Here is an 18845-nt window from a genome sequence, read left to right on the forward strand (position 1 = left end):
TTTAAGATTACTTTGAGACCTATACGTAAGAACATGTAATTTTATATAATATAAAAAGACTTAGTCTGATTAAAATCCGGCCTCCTAGTGCTCCCGTTTTCTAATATGTCGCATGCGCGTGGCGATATATCAGAAATTGGAGCGATGAGAGATTTGATTTTAAACAGATAGCGTGAATACGCAAATCGGAACGGCCTTTTCTTATTAGTTTGTTAAAGGCTAAATTGCTCTCAACACGAGAGATAGATACTTTACTAGATTTTATTTCACATTGTCAGAGGGCAAGAGCATCGCAATTTTTGTAGAACTGAAATTTGTGATTTTTAATTTTCTGATAATTTACTGGATAGTTTGAAAACTGAGGCGAAGCCGAGGTCTACAGTATATTTTATCAACATACTAGCTGCATTGTTCGTGTGTTATTTACTTTCACCATTGAATGTGCAAGTGTTGTATTTCAGTGCCAATTTCACTTCATGAAATATGTAAACATTTGATTTTCGTGATGTCATTATTTTATATGTTTCTTAAAACAAGCTGGTTCTCGAGTAGTGAGTGTGTTTTTGTTAATTCGTGCATATTAAAAATTCTTCAGAATAAGAACGAAAAGTCATTTATTTTCACAATATATATTAAAGCATTTTTTCGTACATTATAATTATTTCAGAAATAATGCATCCTTAAAGATATACACACATTTTTTAACAAGCAATTTATAGTTATTCAATATCTGAATACAAGGTTAGTATGTAAAATTAAATCCCAGTGAAATGTATATACTTTTACAAACATTTGCACAAAAGGATTCCCAATGTATGGACCTCAAAATTTTTCTGACCCTTTCATCACTTACTATCCTAGTCGTACATCACAACCAACATTAATTAGGCCAGCTAGTGAAATTCAAATAGGGTGGAATGTTCTAGATAAAGAACTGAATGCCTTGTTTAGTTTTATATTGTACTACAAAATCAATGAATAATGAGTAATGAGTACTTGAATAACAGCTATAGTAAAACAAGTATATTACTATTTATCGTATCCACAACATCGAATGGCGTCGTTTTCTACACAATCTCCATTTCTAATTTTGTTTAAGGGACAAAAGTCATATCCTTTATAACAGCTACATGATGTCTCCTTAAAAGCAACGGGAACATAGACTGGCGCCTGCGTAGTTGGAACATCAAAGAACCACCACATTCCTGTTGTTTTAGGAACAGGGATATGCGTTGTTCGAGCCGGAAGTGGTTGAGGAGGTCTTGTTGTTTTATAACCTTCATACTCAATTTCTACTTCAGGTGGCTTGACTGTTGTAGTAGTTGTAGTTTTTGGAGGTGATGGTGGTCTTGTTGTAGTTTTAATTGTTTTTGGTGTTACTGCTAGTGTTGGTTGATGTTGGTGAAACAGTGAAGCCAACAGAGCAAAGGGGAGAAAACTCTGTACGGGTGGCTGTGTTGGCGGTTGTGGAGGAGGAACATATTGTTGTACAGGTGGTGGTTGCACATATATAGGCTGGTGAATCATTGGTGGTTGTGTTGGTGGGGGTTGTACATATATAGGCTGGTGAATTATAGGTGGTTGTGTTGGTGGTGGTGGCGGTACATATATTGGTTGTTGAGGTCTCGGTGGTGGTGGTTGGGGTACATATATGGGTTGTTGCGGTCTTGGTGGTGGTGTTTGTGGTATATATATGGGCTGTTGGGGTCTTGGTTGTGGTGGTGGTTGTTGTGGTGCATATCTTGGTTGCTGTGGTGGAGGAATATATCTAGGTTGTTGGGGTGGTGGCCTATGAATTACTCGTTGTTGTTGAAGCGGTGGTGGTGCTCTCCTTGGTGGAGGTGGTGCTGGTACTCGTCTTCTAGGTGGAGGCGGTCCATGTGCAGGAGGCGGACGACGTGGAGGTGGTGGTGGTTGTCCTCTACGTATAGGTGGTGGTAGCCGCTGTTGTGGACGCGGTGGAGGAGGGGGAGGTCTGCCTCGTCTTGGAGGATATGGATGAGCTAGAAAAAGAAATATTCGTTATTTATTCTCTAGAAAAAAAATGATTTAAATAGCAGATCTTTTGTCATTTGTTAAAAGTATTGAATAATTTTGAAGACAACTGTGTATTACTAACCATATTTTGATTTGATAGTTTTTTGGGGGGTTTTGGGTGTTGTAAGATCATAGTTTCCATTACATTTATCAACACAGCTTTTTTCATTCATATTTAAATGCATGCCTTGTTTTAAGTCCGTTTTGCTGATCATTGACTAGTATAATAGTAAAAAAAAAAGTTACATTATTTGTTTTTTTTTTTTTTTTTTGGTTTTAACAGGATTCACAGTATTTTCGAAGTACATTTTTTTTTTTAGACAATAATTTCAAATTTTCAAAAATCGCACAAGCTCTATCTCCAAAAGATGGACAATTCTGCGTTAAGAGCGTCTATAATTCATTTAACGGTCTTCGAATTTGGATATTTCCTCAAAAATTGGCGTTTTCTGTGTACGGACAAAAGACTGTTTCAAAGACGGAGCAGGTCCTGTAAGGGCCGATTTTGGCCTCAAATTTCAGGTTCGACAAACGAAAGATTTTGAAAACTTTTTAAACACTAAAGAGTCTATTTCAGTTGATTAAATTAGTTTTTGTGATAGATTTTAACTGATTTATTCATCAAAAACGCTCGGATTCAAGCTTAAATGCGAAAAATCTCTCGAACATGCAATGTCACTTTTCAGATGGGTTTTGTCAAAAATGAAAGTGGCCGCGTCCGTGTTCATCCTCAACTTTCATATATGTTCTGTATTATTATTAAATACAACTTGCATTTCAATTTAAGAATGAACACGAAAGCGGCCACTTTCATTTAAGACGGAAACCGTCTAAAATTTAACTAAAATGCTCAAATTGAGAAGATTTCAGTAATTTACCATGACTTAAGGATGCTAGTACCCGATATATGTGCACTGTATAGTCAAAAACAGCCCATATTTATGTAACAGAAGCATTCTACTTTCCGATAATTAACTAAAAGTTCACATTTTAACAATTTTGAAAAACTGCTATATCTTTAGTGTATAAAGACGTGTTTTTTTATATGAAGATTCATAAAAACAAATATGGTCTAGCAACATAAAAGAGTTATTCAAAGAAATTAATGAAACCACTGCCTTTTCTACATGCATATGGATAAAATGATGAATTAATCCGAAACTGTTTATGTTTTATAAATTATACATTTATATGGCTTCTTGGACATCTGCAACTTCATTGATCTATATTCATTATTTATTTCTATACTCTCTTAAAAAGAATGGTATTCAGTCTGGGTATTATCTTTTAAAAGTCATCTTTCAATTATGAGCATATATATCGAGACATAGGAAAAGACACCAAATGGCGTGGATGTCAACCAGGGGCTAACCAACCACGAGTAAATAGTTATCAAAGGTACCTGCAGGCTTATAATTTAATACGCCAGACGCGCGTTTTGCCTACATAAGACTCATCAGTGATGATTAGGTCAAAATAGTTATAAAGCCAAACATGCACAAAGTTGAAGAGCATTGAGGACCCAAATTCCAAAAAGTTGTACCAAATACTGCTAAGGTAACCTATGCCTAGATTAGGAAAATCCTTATTATGTCGAAAAATTCATGCTTTTGTTAACAGAAAATTTATAAAAATTACCATATAATTGATATTCATGTCTACACTGAAGTGCTAACTACTGGGCTGGTGATATCCTTGGGGATACCCTCAAGGTAACAAGGTTGTTATAAAATATCCCGACATGACATTGTGGGATTCATTTCAAACAAGACAAGTCAAAATCGGCGGCCTAGCCGAATTTGTGACTTTTTTTTATATATTGCATCTTCAACTTTAATTTATCTCATTAATGTATGCCATATAAACACCACGGAATAAGAATTTTCAAAATTCATTTCTTCTTGACAACGTTTTTATCTATCACTATGTAAAAATGTAATATTTCTTATTTAATGTTGAAAATTGTCATAAAAACAAATGCAATGATAAGCTAATTACACTTTAACAGCTATGTATAGTATAGTTCGTTTTAATGCTTCATTAGTGTAGATGTAGGTGTATAACAATGCTTTATTCAGGTTTAAACAAACATTTTGATTGTATAAAAGAATAATGACATACTTGATTAAGTCAAATCACAAAAATACTAAACTCCATAGAAAATTCAAAAAGTAAAGTCTCTATTCAAATGAAAAATTAAAAAGCTCAAACACATTTAACAACTGTCACATTCTTGAATTGGTACAGCTAGCTAAACCTCTCACTTAGAAACGCAACAAATCATAAAAGAGGGACGAAAGATACCAAAGGGACAGTCAAACTCAAAAATCTAAAACAAACTGACAACGCCATGGCTAAAAATGAAAAAGACAAACAGAAAAACAATAGTACACATGACACAACATAGAAAACTAAAGAATAAACAACACGAACACCATAATATACCAAGCTCCCTTTGTTCCTTTTGTAATAGCAATACATAAATGTTCTGTCACTACATTCCTCTAAAACAATTTATGGGGTTTCAAACACCTTGACTTTTTAAAATTAATTCGGCTTGTTTAGATTTCATAAAATGTTGAAAAAATATTTACTTTGACCATATGACAAAAATATTAGAGTTTCAAAAAACTTATACACATATTTTATTAGACAATTCTCATTGGACATATAAAAGTTTGACAACCCACATTTTTGATCATTGAGAAGATTTATATTTCATTAACAGTAGATTTTGATTAAAAAGTTCAGCTGACTTTTACAGAGTGTTTTCCTTGCAGTGTTATGTACCACCTAACAGCTTAGTCTTTCCACTTTGTTCAGTTCAGAAACTTCCGATAATTCACATAAGAGTCAAAACCAAACACTTTCTGAGAAATATTCATCCAAAATAGATAAAAATTTGGCGTAATTAAAGAAATATATTAATCTGCATCACTGATAAACTTATCTAGAGACCCGGTCCCTATAAAGGAACATGGTGGTGGTCCTTTGTCCTATTTTAATGTTTTTATTTGTTTGTTTGTTTGGGTTTTTTTATGGAGATTTTGTTGGTAGCAGTAAATCGAAAGTAATTTAGGTGATGTTTTTCAAAACTATTTTTTTAAAACTGTGGGGATTTTAAGATTAACATATTAGGAATATCTCTATTGCCTTAGACTGTATGTTGCCTCTATGTCTTGCTTTTTATTTGTTTCGGTAGCTCTTGTCTCCTTGACGTTTTTCTCCCTCTCTATTTATTTGTTTCCATGAATGCCTCTTTTCAAAGCAACGGTTTTTTTATTCTATGAATTTCAAAGCACATTTAAGTTGACAAAAACTATTTCTTCTCTCAAATTAGCTAACTATTATAGGGTAAGATAACTTAAACTGCTTTTTAATTTAGTGAATAATAAAAAAAGATCTGATTAATATTCAGTCCTAAGTAGACCAAAAAAACATAAAAAAAAATTATTTGAATATACATTTTTCCCTTCTTAATTGTAGACCTACTTTTCATTTGGCGTTTTGACCTTGTTGCTCTGACTTCAACCCGACAAGGACAAAGCATAACTAATAGTATTACAATAGGGCGGAAAATAATCAGTGTCCGTAAAAACTAACAACCATAAAAAAATATTTTTTATTCAGATTGATTAAAAGCCACACAAAGTATTTTGACATTAACAAGAAGTTTACAAATAAAAAGAAAAATGGCACTTTCATTAAATATCTGAGTAAGTGTCATAAAAATATTTTCCTAATGATAAATTGTACTACTGATGTTATTTCTTGTAATATGTGTCGAAAGAAAAAATAATTACTGGCTGCGTGTACGAGGGTATTTAGTAACAATTTATTCACATTCGTAAGAGCTTCGACGGTTAATACCATCAAAAAGTTGACTTGAGTTGAAATAATGGTCATCCATTTAGCTCTGGTTTTCTGCTTTATGGCAGAAAACTCTTACCAAAAGTGGGGGAACTGTTTTGGCTGTGCAAATCGAGAGTACAAATTCGCAGCGTCGACTGGAAATAGAGAATGCATTGTTCTCTATACACGTTGAAAACCCTATCAACAACTCTTAAAGGTGAACTTGGTAGACTGTTTACCCTAGAATGTGAAGCAATCAACAACCAATTAATCGTACAAATGATGGGTAGGAAATGAAAAAAGATTCGTCCTATAGTGTAAACAAAAATCATTCATCAATTCAAAATCGTCCAATTTTCTCAAATTAAAAAAAGACAAACGATACCATAGGAACATTCAAACTAAAGTCGAGACAACGCCATGACTATAAAAGAAACGACCAGCAGACATTAAAGAACCGTACATGAAACACAACATAAAAAACTAAAGAATGAGCAATATGAACCCCACCACTAGGGGTGACCTTAAGTGTTTCGGATCCGAAAGGGGTGAACAGATCCTGCTCCACATGAGGTATCCGTCGTGTTGCTCATAAAAGTACAAACCCAGTGATAGGACTTATTCGAATGCGATTTTTGCCAGAAGTGGATATATATTTCAGATAAATATAACTTGTAAAGTTGTCAATTTTGTTTAATAATAGTTGTGATAATAAACGAAATAACTGGTTTTTGAAATGTATTGTTTACATGTATCGATGGTGCAAACTATACAAATGTAATGAAAACCGGACATTTTTATGACTTTGAGTGAAAAGGGTATTAATTTTAGAAAGGGGGCAGAAATAAGGCAAATGTGAAAATTTTGATTATCATGGTTTAAATGTCCACCATCAACTATTTTTTTAAATACTATTACTTGCCACAAACACCAAAATTAAAAACAAATTTTATAGTTATACACTTGAACCCATGGTTTCTAGTGGGGTTTGTGCTGCTCCATATTACGTTTATTTAAAACCTTAATTGAATATATTTTTAGTAAGCATTTAAATGGTTATTTACATATGTGTGAACTGCAATAACTTTTATCAGAGGTAGGGTAAATTGAGGGAAATTTAGCCCTTCCTCTGATAAAAGTTATTAGTTCACATAAACGAAAATAACCATTTAAATGCTTCATCAACATATGTGCAATAAAGGTTTAAAATAATCATTGAACATTGATCATTTACTTAGCTATATGAAAATTAGATGCATTAGATATGAATTATTATAATTTACTATATATGATGAGTTTATTTACTATAATTAAATTTTGGATATGACACGTCTTCTGATTGGCTGACAGTGTTTTGTCTATCAGCTCATAGACATAATTTTATTATATGACCGCGACGTTATCAACGTTTTTGTAGGAATGACTGGAATTTTTGTTCAGTCTGTGAAGAAAAAAACATAAAAAAAATGAGGTGCACACTGAATTACCTACGTAGTGTGTTATTACAAAATGTGCACCACATTTTATGTTATTTCGAAAAGACAGAAAAAAAATATGACAGTCATTCCTTATAATCTAATTCTAACTTCTAATTAAAGCCAGAGTAAATCAAGAAAAAACATTAATGACACCACGGTCGCATGACAAAATTATGTCTATGGGCTGATAGATAAAACACTGTCAGCCAATCAGAAGACATGTTACATCCAAAATTAAATTATTCCTGTTTAACATGCAATTTAGAATTGAATTATAGGGAACGACTGTAAAAAGAATTCTGTCTATTCGAAGTATCATAAAAAAAATGTGGTGCACACTTTAAAAAAAACCCGCTACGCTGGTTATTTAGTGTGCACCACATTTTTATGTAATTTCCTCATAGAATGAAAAAGAAAATATTACAGTCATTCCTTGAAAAGTTACATGATAACTATTTATAAAATATTACAGCAACTCTCTTTTCCCGAAGCACGTATTTAAATGACCTGTTCGAATTTGCACGTAGTAAATAGGACACTTTTAAATTTGGCACACTTTTGTTCGTTGTTAAACTAACCATTTCAAATTTAGTGTGTTTTTAAGTCGAACAATTAGCATAATAATACAGTCACGTCTTTATCAAATAGTCAATATGAAAATATTTCATTTATTTTTAGCTCGTTACAGCAGACTTGGGGGAACATATGATCAACCATTCCGCGATTTAATATTTTTTATAATTATGCTATAGCACAACTTCTCTTTTTATAATTAATTGTAAATTTAAATAAATATTCATTTGATGAATACGCAAACTTAAAACTTAAAATATTTCAATTATCTCCAAGGCTTTGAACTTTTGACTGTTTTATTTGTACAAACTAATGTGAGGTTAAGTGTAGGTCTCTAAAAAAACAAAAAACAATAGTTAAGAACATAGAAAATGACATATATGTCACAAAAAAGTGAATATATTGACATGGTATTGATATGATAATCATTTATTTATTTGTATGTACTTATGTACCTAATACATTGACTTCATTTTAGTTATGAGCTTATGATAATAATATTTTGGATGGTTCCGGGTGTCGAATATTATCATTTTTGTAGTAGTGTTCGTGTTAACAAAACATAACAAGAGGCTTTTTTTAGTTCTAATCTACATGTACACTAGTTATTATTGAGGCCCTTTATAGCGTGCTGTTCGGTGTGAACCAAGGCTACGTGTTGAAGACTGTACCTTGACCTAAATGGTTTATTTTATAAATTGTTACTTAGATGGAGAGTTGTCTCATTGGCACTCATACCACATCTTCCTTTGTCTATTTGAGACAACGGTCATTCATCTGTTAAAAAGGGTGTTCTTATTTCTTGGGACGAACAATTATACTCGACTTTAAGGTATCACAATACAAAGATTTTTCATCCCCAATCAGACATCTTTAAATTGAAGTAATTCCACTCATCCTTCTTTAAATTTATAAATGAGGCACCAAAAGAAAGAAGAATTATTTATCTTTCAAATTAATAATTTCATGATGACATAATTATTACATAAATAATTGTTATGTAATTAGTTGCTATATTGTAATGTCCATACCTGAATGAATTTAGCTTCTTTGGTATTCATAGCATCCCAAAATATTTTATAGATTCTTGCACAACACCGTTTGACCTCCAAACATGTGTCTCAGATTTTTCCTATTGTATTTCATTCTCTCATAAATCTTCAATGAAGTTTGCAACATCAATTCATAAGAGATCACTAAATTCATGTGGTCTAAAATTTGTTCTATTGATGTTTTTGGAAATCTGAGACACAGTTTTGGAGGTCAAGCTGTGTTGTACAAGAATCTATAAAATATTTGGGGATGCTATGAAGAACAAAGAAGCTAAATTCATTCATGCAAGTGTGGACATCACAATATAGCAACTAATTACATAATAATTGATTATGTAATAATTATGTCATAATGAAATTATCACAATTTGAAAGATTAATCTTTCTTCTTTCTTTTGGTACCTCATTTATGAAATATAAAGAAGGATGAAATGAATTACATCAGTTTAAAATTGTTTGATTGGGAGTGAACAAATCTTTGTATTGTGATACCTTAATGTATAAAAACAATTCAGCAGTTGCATTATCAATGTACGAAAAACAAACATGACAGACATGAACGAACGGCAATCACTGAACATCAGGCTTCTGACTTTATACAGGCACATACAGACTGTGTTGGAATAAAACATTTTTGAAGAAGCCACCCTCAACCCTCTACCCTTTTAACCTGGGACAGTGATGCAACGGCACAACATAAGATCAAATTATAAGAATCAGTCTTCAGAATGATACAAAGCAGAAAAAGTATCTTCAAGAACATGGACCAGATGTGGCAAGTAACTTATACATCCCTCACAAGAACAAAAGACACTGAATACAGATCTGAGACAGATACTTACAGCTAGGTCAAAGACAATTACAACTAATTTTAAAAAATAATGCATCAAAGACTTCAATACCAATCAGAACGCATTCAACATCAAATTTATTTAGTGTAAAGACTTCATTAACAATCAGAGAAGAGCATTACCTTGTCCAATGTCGCAATGCCAAAATATAGGTAGCGACAGATTGTATATATATAGAGAGAAAGGGCTGTGAATGTGGATATGTAAATAACAATAATATTTGGTTTTAATGTACTGAAAACAAAATTAATATTTCTACTAATAAGACCTAACTATAGTGTTGAATTTTAACATATTAGGATAATTTTATTCAAATGATTAATAACATTACCCAGTTTGTATCTAAATTTCCGGGCTCGGTAAACAACATCACTGTACGAATCAGGATGTGCTATTCCCTTTGAAATCAGGTTTTTCACAAGTATAGTCTCTGAAGTATAGCCAAACTTCCAAACCAATTGCAAGTGTTTGTATATATGGAACAAATTTGTAAAGGTTTGACGTAAACAATGGTAATGGAATCCCTGATTCAAGACAAGCGACGTCTCCTAATGTTTCGGGAATTATATTTTTCAACTAAAATCATTTTAAAGACTGACAAATACAATTTAGCATCCCTTATTTCAATGACATCGATGTTTTACGATAAAATGTTAAAATAAAGCAATAAGCTTGTAAACAACAGACTAAACACGATGTTATTGTTAATACGATGTTAAAAAAAAAACAGAAAGGCGCAACGAACATAAGTGTTTACATTAACATCAGTTTTATATAATAAGTGTTTGCCAAACATAACATTTATCTAAAGCAGCAATTCCGAAGAATAGCTATCAATGTTTGATATATTTTCCCTTAAAATTGAAAAAAAAACGGTTGCCAAAACTTTAATGGTGAACAAATGATAATTTTGTTTTTCTGAACTTTTGTCATTTTTCATTTAAAACTAAAAACATCACTTCCAGTTTTTCTATAAAAATGACTTTAAAATGACTTTTCAAAAAAAACAATGCAAACGTCAAAAAAAAAATGTGATCTATATTATTTTGTCATCATAAAAAAATAATGTTTTTTTCTAATTAATGTTGTTAACATTAAAAATGTTTTGTTAAATTTGTCGCTTTAAAACTGCAACTGATGTTATAACTAGGTGTTATTTGTATTACATACAAGTCATTTCATATAGATACCATGGATGGTTTTTGTTGTTATAAATTAATTAACTCATTATTAAACCACTTACATGCGTACACAGTGCAAGCCACAAAAAGTATTAATCCAAGGGACCAAATCTTCTCCATACTTAATCTTGGCTTAATAGACGTGTTACTTTATGCTGTATATACCTTATACAACCTTTTATAGTCCAGCGACCCTGTCATAAACTTCTTTGTGTATCATCGATGTATTTTTCTTATGATTGGGTCATGGTACGTTGAACTTATGGACAAATAGTAAAATATATAAATAAAGATTCTAATAAAATATATTAAACAAAACTGCCACGTAAAAATTGGTAGTTTAATAATAACTAAAATGAATAACAGAAACACATTTTAATTGATAAATTTTTCACATATACTATGCAAGTTATTTAATTTGAAAGTATGAAGATGTCGAAAAAAGGAACATCATGTTCCTTACATCTGTTAGACAAGGATATTTTTTATCACCAATGATTACACATATAAAATAAGAAGATGTGGTATGGAAGATGTGGTAAGATTGCCAATGCAACAATTCTCCACAAGAAACCAAATGACACATAAATTACATTAACTATCGGTCAGCGTACGGCCTTCAAAAATGAGCAAATACAAACCCGCACAGTAAGCTATAAAAGTACTTCAATGACAAATTCTAAACGATTCAAACAATAAAACGAACGGTCTTACATAAATATGTACAAACTAATGAACGAAAAACACACATTAGTCACACAGCAACGAACGATAACCCCTGAATTTCAGGCTTCTGACTTAAGACAGCCATTTCAGTACAGAATGTGGAGGGATTAAACTCGTTTGAAAGCGCCATCCCTCCCCGCAATCTTAGAAAGCTGTGTAACAGTACAGTATAAAAGCAAATCATAAAAATCAGTTGGAAAAGGCACCAGATAGATACAAATAGAAATCTAGCGAAAACACAGATTGGAGGTGGACTTACACATTCACAACAGGAAGACACTTAGTACAAATACGAGAGTACTCGCTGTAACTGACAGAAAACACAATGCCAATAACAACATTTTTTAATGCATACATCTAAGACTAAATTATCAATCAGTACACATCCAGCATCCAATTAATTTTGTGTAAGCTGCATAAACAGTTACACAAAATATGGTTTTGTGCAATGTCGACATATTGCAGAACCATGAATGTGCATGTGTATACAAAAATAATATTTTGTTTGATTTTAATTTACTGATAACAAAAGCAATATTAATACCAATAAAAGCGCGATCGCATTAACTACGCAAAAATATCATCCGCGCAAAAATTTGTGAAATCAAAGATGTAGATGTGAAAGATGGACGAAAGATACAAGAGGGAGAGTCAAACTCATAGAAAATAAACTGACAGCGCCTTGGCTAAAAATAAAAAGACAAACAGACAAATAATAGTACAGAAGACACAACATAGAAAAGATGGCACTAGTTTTGTTCGAATCGGAATTTAACCCAAGGCAAAAACTTTTTGCGTTGAAATCGCGCAATTGACAATCATCGAAAATGTCAATGTTTGCAGTGTACACTTGTCTATAAGGAAACACATGAAATATATAGTAGACGATACAATTACAAGAAAAACAGAGTCAAAACACATAAATAATCCAGTACTAAAAGTTTTATGTGAGGGAATCCACCGGATCTACATTGTACTTTTATTCGGCAACATTTCCGTAGAATGGTGTTTCACTACAATAAAATAACAGATGACTTCTGAATTGAGTGCACTGTGACCTGTCTGGCATTTTTGATAATTTTCACATTATCAAGCGTTTTCCAAACCTCTCGTTTCAGAATTTCAACCATCGCGACTGTATGCCGAATATTTTCATTTTACAATACTAACACTAAATTAATATACTTTTGTAACGCAGGTTTTAAGAAATATGGCTAATGAATATGGTCATATTTATAAATTAGCTGTTATAAAATAAATTTCGTAATACTATTTATTTTCTGCCCCAGTAATAAATCACGATTGGTGAATTTAGCATAATATTTTGGAATTTTAGGGCCTCGATGCTTTTAAAACTTTTTACTTGCTTTGACCTTTTAACTGTTTTTATTCGAGCGATTCTGGTAAGTCTTGAGTAGACGAAACGGGAGTCTTGCGTACAAAAGCATCAGCTTACCGTTTCTTTTTTTATGACATTCTTTTATTTTTATTAAGGAACAAAAAAGTGTTCATCTTTAAAAAAGATATATTAATATGTATAAATGCACGAAAGTTAAAACTTTTATGACACCTTTTGAGTACAATCTATAGATACAATGTTATAAATTAATTTATGGTATATGTAAATGATACCGCTTCCTTGAGTTGTAAAATAGCTGTTCACAATTGGTCAAGTTCTTGATTAAATTTGCAAATTTTGACACAGGTTGGCAATACTGTAAATGTGTTAGACTGTTTGTTTGAAAATAAGAGATTTAATGCATTCATTTATTATTTTATAACATACAGAATATATATGTGTGTGCGTGTATTTTTTAAATCAAATTTTGAACTTATCTATTTAATGGGAGATAACTCAAATAGTAAATATTTTCTGAAGGTATCTTTAAAAAAAAAATTCTGGTAGCAAGGAAACTAGTTTGGTGACACCATTTTTTAATTAAATCTTTTTATGTTTATTATAAAATCTGTCTTCTTTTATCTTATTTAAAAAGTATATCTATCTAATAGATATCTTTGTATTTACAAAAACCCTTTTTCCATGTATAATCTATGCAAATTTTGTCAGTTTTACAAGACGTGTAGTTTGAAAGTAAGTACGGTGCTTTTTTAATTATATTTTTGTTACGCATTGAAAAATCTACATTTTGGCAAATTATAAGAAAATTCTAACTTAAGAAAGAGGGACGAAAGATACCAGAGGGACAGTCAGACTCATAAATCGAAAATAAACTGAAAACGCTCTGACTAAAAATGAAAAAGACAAACAGACAAACAATAGTACACATGACACAACAAAGAAAACTAAAGAATAAGCAACAAGAACCACACCAAAAATTATGGGTGATATTAGGTGCTCCGGAAGGGGAAAACTATACATCAATGATCCATCTTAAGGATCTTTTAAGGTGACATTTAAACCTGAATCCGAGGCGACTTTTCAGCAATCTTCGTTCAGTGATTTAGAATGGTATGTAGACTATTTCTAACATCTCTTCTAATCGAAAACAATGTATGTCAAATGGATTTGGTGGGTTTTTTTTCTGTCAGAAAGTAGTATTACATTTGTCCAAAAAATAAAAAAATAAAAATGTTTTTATAATTAGGTACTGAGACTTCTTTCTTCAGTAAGTAATTATATAAATGTAACTGTATATTAATTGATTCTTGTGTACTAAACGGCCAATGTCAGATATTTCACGCATATCCAAGACAAGTTCAGATGAAGTACTTTATATCTCTGGAGATAAAGGCAACAGTAGTATACCGCTGTTCAAAACTCATAAATCCATGGACAAAAAACAAAATCGAGGTAACAAACTAAAACTAAGGGAAACACATTAAATATAAGAGGAGAACAACGGACTAAGCATTAGACAAAATCCTATGAGAATAACAAATATAACATCAAAACCAAATACATGAATTTGGGATAGATAAGTACCGTGACACGTCTTATAGTAATGTGAATTCACACTCAAAAATAAGAGAAAACAAACGACACAACGGAAACACAACGTTAAAATGTAACACACACAGAAACGAACTATAATAGAACAATGGCCATATTCCTGACTTGGTACAGGACATTTTTATGAAAATTGGCCAAATTAGATTAAGAATTTGATTTTTGTACTGCAACTTGAAAAAGGATGGTATGTTGCGACGAAACAGAAATAAGTTATTCAATAAGTCACCTGAAGGGTTATTGAATAAATGTCTTTTACAATGTACTTGCAGAGAATTTTTTCCTCAATTTTTCAACGCTACTAATCAAACTTTTTTTCCCAAATCTTACATCATAAGATATACGCTCGGGGAAATCTGGATAAAGATTTTGTTTAGACATCTGCTTCACCAGAATATTTGTTTCCATCAAGTGGAGTATTAGAATATTTATTTTAGGTAAAAACTATACCTCTTTTGAAGTCAAAAAGTCGTTTATTTATTAATACATTTTGAATATAACACCGGTCTTCTGAATGGCTGAAAGTTTTTGTCTATCAGCTTATCAACATGTTTTTCATGATTTACTCCTTAAAAATGGAATTAAGAATATATTTCCAAGAAATGACTGAAATATTTTTATTTCTGTCAATACGAAATAATGAGCCTCCTCATGGGGTTCTTGATTATGTATTTATTTGACCGTTTTTATAGTGATTATTTGATTATCAGACCAAATATTTCATATGACCTAGGACTGAATTTTCGATCATTTGATTATCTTGTAAAGAAAAATAATAAATGATTGTGTGATTATATTGGAAAAACATTTGACATTATATGATTACATAGACACCTTATGAGGGTCCTCAATAATCCATAGAAATATTTAAAGTTTGTGTTTTTTTGGAAAGTGGTTGAATATTTTTATGTCTTCTGTTACATATCTGACAGTCTTATACATTCAACTGTCACTTCATCTGTGTCCAACTTCCATGAAAATACCATTTGACCACAACATGATTTAACTTATTTATTTTGATGAGTTCAAAATGTCATGTTTATATTTGTTCACTTTGTACTTGTAATTCTGTCAAATGGTGTAATTCTACAAAGAAATTCGAGACTTGCCACTACAGTTTCGTCAATTTAATAATGTAACGCTTCCAATAGAAAGTGTCTGAAACAATTTAGGAGTACGATAGTCTTTTCTTTAACTATTTGCTGATATTATACTGAAATGTTTATGTATAATCATCCCTTAGTAAATTTTACGGACGCCATCACGAGTTGGTTGACCGTTATGGAATAGCCGTTTCACAAATGATATCGGATATGTTCCTTACGTCGTAACTACAATCCCCTTCCCTTTCATGAATGTGACCTACCGAATAAGACTATTTACCGGATTTGTTATCACATAAGAAACACGACGGGTGCCATATGTGGAGCAGGATCTGCTTACCCTTTCGGAGCACCTGAGATCACCCCTAGTTTCTTGGTGGGGTTTGTGTTGTTTATTCTTTAGTTCTCTATGTTGTGTCATGTGTGCTGTTGTGTGTTTGTCTTTTTCATTTTTAGCCATGGCGTTGTCAGTTTGTTTTAGATTTCTGAGTTTGACTGTCCCTTTGGTATCTTTCGTCCCTTTTTTATGAAAATAAATTTTAAAATCTTAAAATCTAAAACAAATTCAATCAAAATTCGGGGTCTTTTTGGAGTTGTTTTTTTTTTTCTAGATTAAGATTGGAAATGAAACTTCTTTTTATATGCAAAGAAGAGTCACAAACCAACAAAATTAAAATGACTTTTATTTTGTGAATTGCTGCTTAGTTAACACATTAAATCCGTATGTTAGCTGTTGTAGGATGATTATGACTGGAGGATTTCAGGAAAGGTATCAAAAGTCAAAGGTAGAATAATATTTGTTTACCCTTTCCTTCCTTTTTTTTCAAAATCCATATTTTGTTCTATCAATTTCAATTATTTCAAGTATATGAATGTTCATAGTAAACAGAAAAAGCGTATAGGTCTATAAAAATAATGTGATATTTTAGACTTTTAAACAGTAATTGGCACAACTTTTTGAAAATTTGGACCCTAAATGCTCTTCAACTTCGTACTTATTTGGCTTTCTAAATATTTTGATATGAGCGTCACTGATGAGTCTTATGTAGACGAAACGCGCGTCTGGCGTACTAAATTATAATCCTGGTACCTTTGATAACTTTTAATTAAACAGAAGTCTTGTCTATCTATTGATAGAAACAATATCCGGACGCCTTTATTTTCATTTTCCTTTAAAAATAACACAAACGGAATAATCATAAGCGAGAATGACACAGACGACTATTCTTGGTATCTTTAGGACATACAGGCATGATGATTAATTTTTTGTGGAAGGAAGAGAAGCGACAAAGAAAATGAGGTCTTCACTTTTAATACTATAGATTTATGTTAACATATTTAAGGTTGCATTTTTTTTTATTATTATCAGCCATGCAATTTTGAATAGGAACTCTTTTTATGGCTAAAACTGTACCACTTAACTATGAAATTTAGAAAAAAATATGTATCCTAAAACTAAATTTTTCAAAGGTCAATATATCTAAAAAGGTACGAAGTGCTTTACACCATTTCAGGAGTCAGTACTTTTGTGTTGATATGAATTTTCATTAATATGGTCATAATTATAAATTAACTGTTAACAAAACTTTTAAAAACTTTTAAAAGTTTTGAAATATTCAGACTTTTCCTCAACTGAATTTTCAAAACACTTAGTATATTTTGGTCCTAAGTGCTCATCAACTTTGACCTTTATTTGGTATTTTAACTCTTTGTCTTTATTTCAGCGTCACTAGTGAGTCTTTTGTAGACGAAACGCGCATTGATGCAAATACAAAATTTTATACCTGCTATCTACGAAAAGTGCTTAGCAGTATTATGTCACATAAGGCATTAGTCTGGCTAAAATGATATATCGAACGGGTACATTCGCCGGACAGAAGCTGTCTGTTAAATACGGAAGATATGGACTATATAAATATCATGACCTGAACTCATCATAGATACCAGGATTAACATTTGTATTTACGCCAAACGCGCGTTTCGTCTAAAAAAGACTCATCAGTGACGCTCGAATCCTAAAAAGTTTAAAAGTAAAAATAAAGTACGAAATTGAAGAGCATTGAGAACCAAAATTCTTAAATATTTTGGAAAATACAGCCAAGGTCATCTATTCCTAAAGTATAAAAGCCTAAGTATTTCAAACATTCAAAAAGTTTTGTTAATAGTTAAATTATAAATATGACCATATCTCATGTCAACACATAAATGCTCGTTACTTGGCTGGTGATACCCTTAGGGAATCAAAACCGACCAGCAGTGGCATCGACCCAGTGGTTGTAAATAAACTCATCATAGATACCAGCGATAATTTTTTTATTTACGCCAGACGCGATTGAATCTTAGAATCTTAAGGCAACTGATATGTGTAATGATATATTTTCATGATCGCATGAATGTCAAATTATGCAAAGCATTAACTACAAATGTAAATACCGCTTAACTGTTTCTGTTCCTGTAGCCTGCAAAAGATTACAAATTATAAAAAACACTTGCTATCATTTTTTAGGCTAGAATAATAACGATATAAACAGTGGCGGATTCAGAAATTTTCATAAGTGGGGGCCCCACTGACTGACCTAAGAGGGGGCCCGCTCCAGTCACGCTTCAGTGATTCCATATATACATGTAACAAATAATTTTTTTCTCAAAAAGGGGGGCGGGCCCCCTGCCCCCCCCCCCCCCCCCCCAAATCCGCTTCTGATAAATGTAAACGATTCCAGTATGCCAGAAAAGAGTTAATTTGTTAGTTTGCTGTTTGTCAAAAGTTGAATTTCCCTACTAAATTAAATATAAATATACTTTCCACATACTAATTAACCAACATATATTTAATTCATAGTCAGTGTCACTTCATCACAAAAACATAGATGATTGCCATTGTTTACCAAGTTTTAATGACAATACTGACACATTATTTTTTGTTTTATTATATTCTATTTCAGGTACCATGCTTGAACTTGTGTAAATAAAATGTTGTTTTCTTTTCGTCTTACGTATTAATAATTATTTTTACTGGTTTCGTTT

General features: G+C 31.8%; 1 protein-coding gene across 1 annotated transcript; it reads right to left on the minus strand.

Annotated features, from left to right (window-relative positions):
• Positions 1-589: 589 nt before the first annotated feature.
• LOC139501777 (uncharacterized) lies at positions 590-11227 on the minus strand. The gene is made up of 2 exons (XM_071290920.1): positions 11087-11227; positions 590-2003 (listed from the first exon to the last, which is right to left on the minus strand). Exons 1-2 carry the CDS (start codon positions 11142-11144, stop codon positions 1030-1032), a joined length of 1032 nt encoding a protein of 343 aa, XP_071147021.1. The 5' UTR covers positions 11145-11227; the 3' UTR covers positions 590-1029.
• Positions 11228-18845: the final 7618 nt, after the last annotated feature.

The sequence above is a fragment of the Mytilus edulis genome, chromosome 13 (genome assembly GCF_963676685.1).
Source record: "Mytilus edulis chromosome 13, xbMytEdul2.2, whole genome shotgun sequence".
In the NCBI taxonomy this organism is placed as follows: domain Eukaryota; kingdom Metazoa; phylum Mollusca; class Bivalvia; order Mytilida; family Mytilidae; genus Mytilus; species Mytilus edulis.

Excerpts from the sequence above, each read along its gene's own strand:
- LOC139501777 (XM_071290920.1), bottom strand. The coding sequence starts at position 11,144 with ATGGAGAAGATTTGGTCCCTTGGATTAATACTTTTTGTGGCTTGCACT. Across the intron at positions 2,004-11,086 it reads GGCTTGCACTGTGTACGCAT|CTCATCCATATCCTCCAAGA; the intron begins GTAAGTGGTTTA and ends TTCTTTTTCTAG.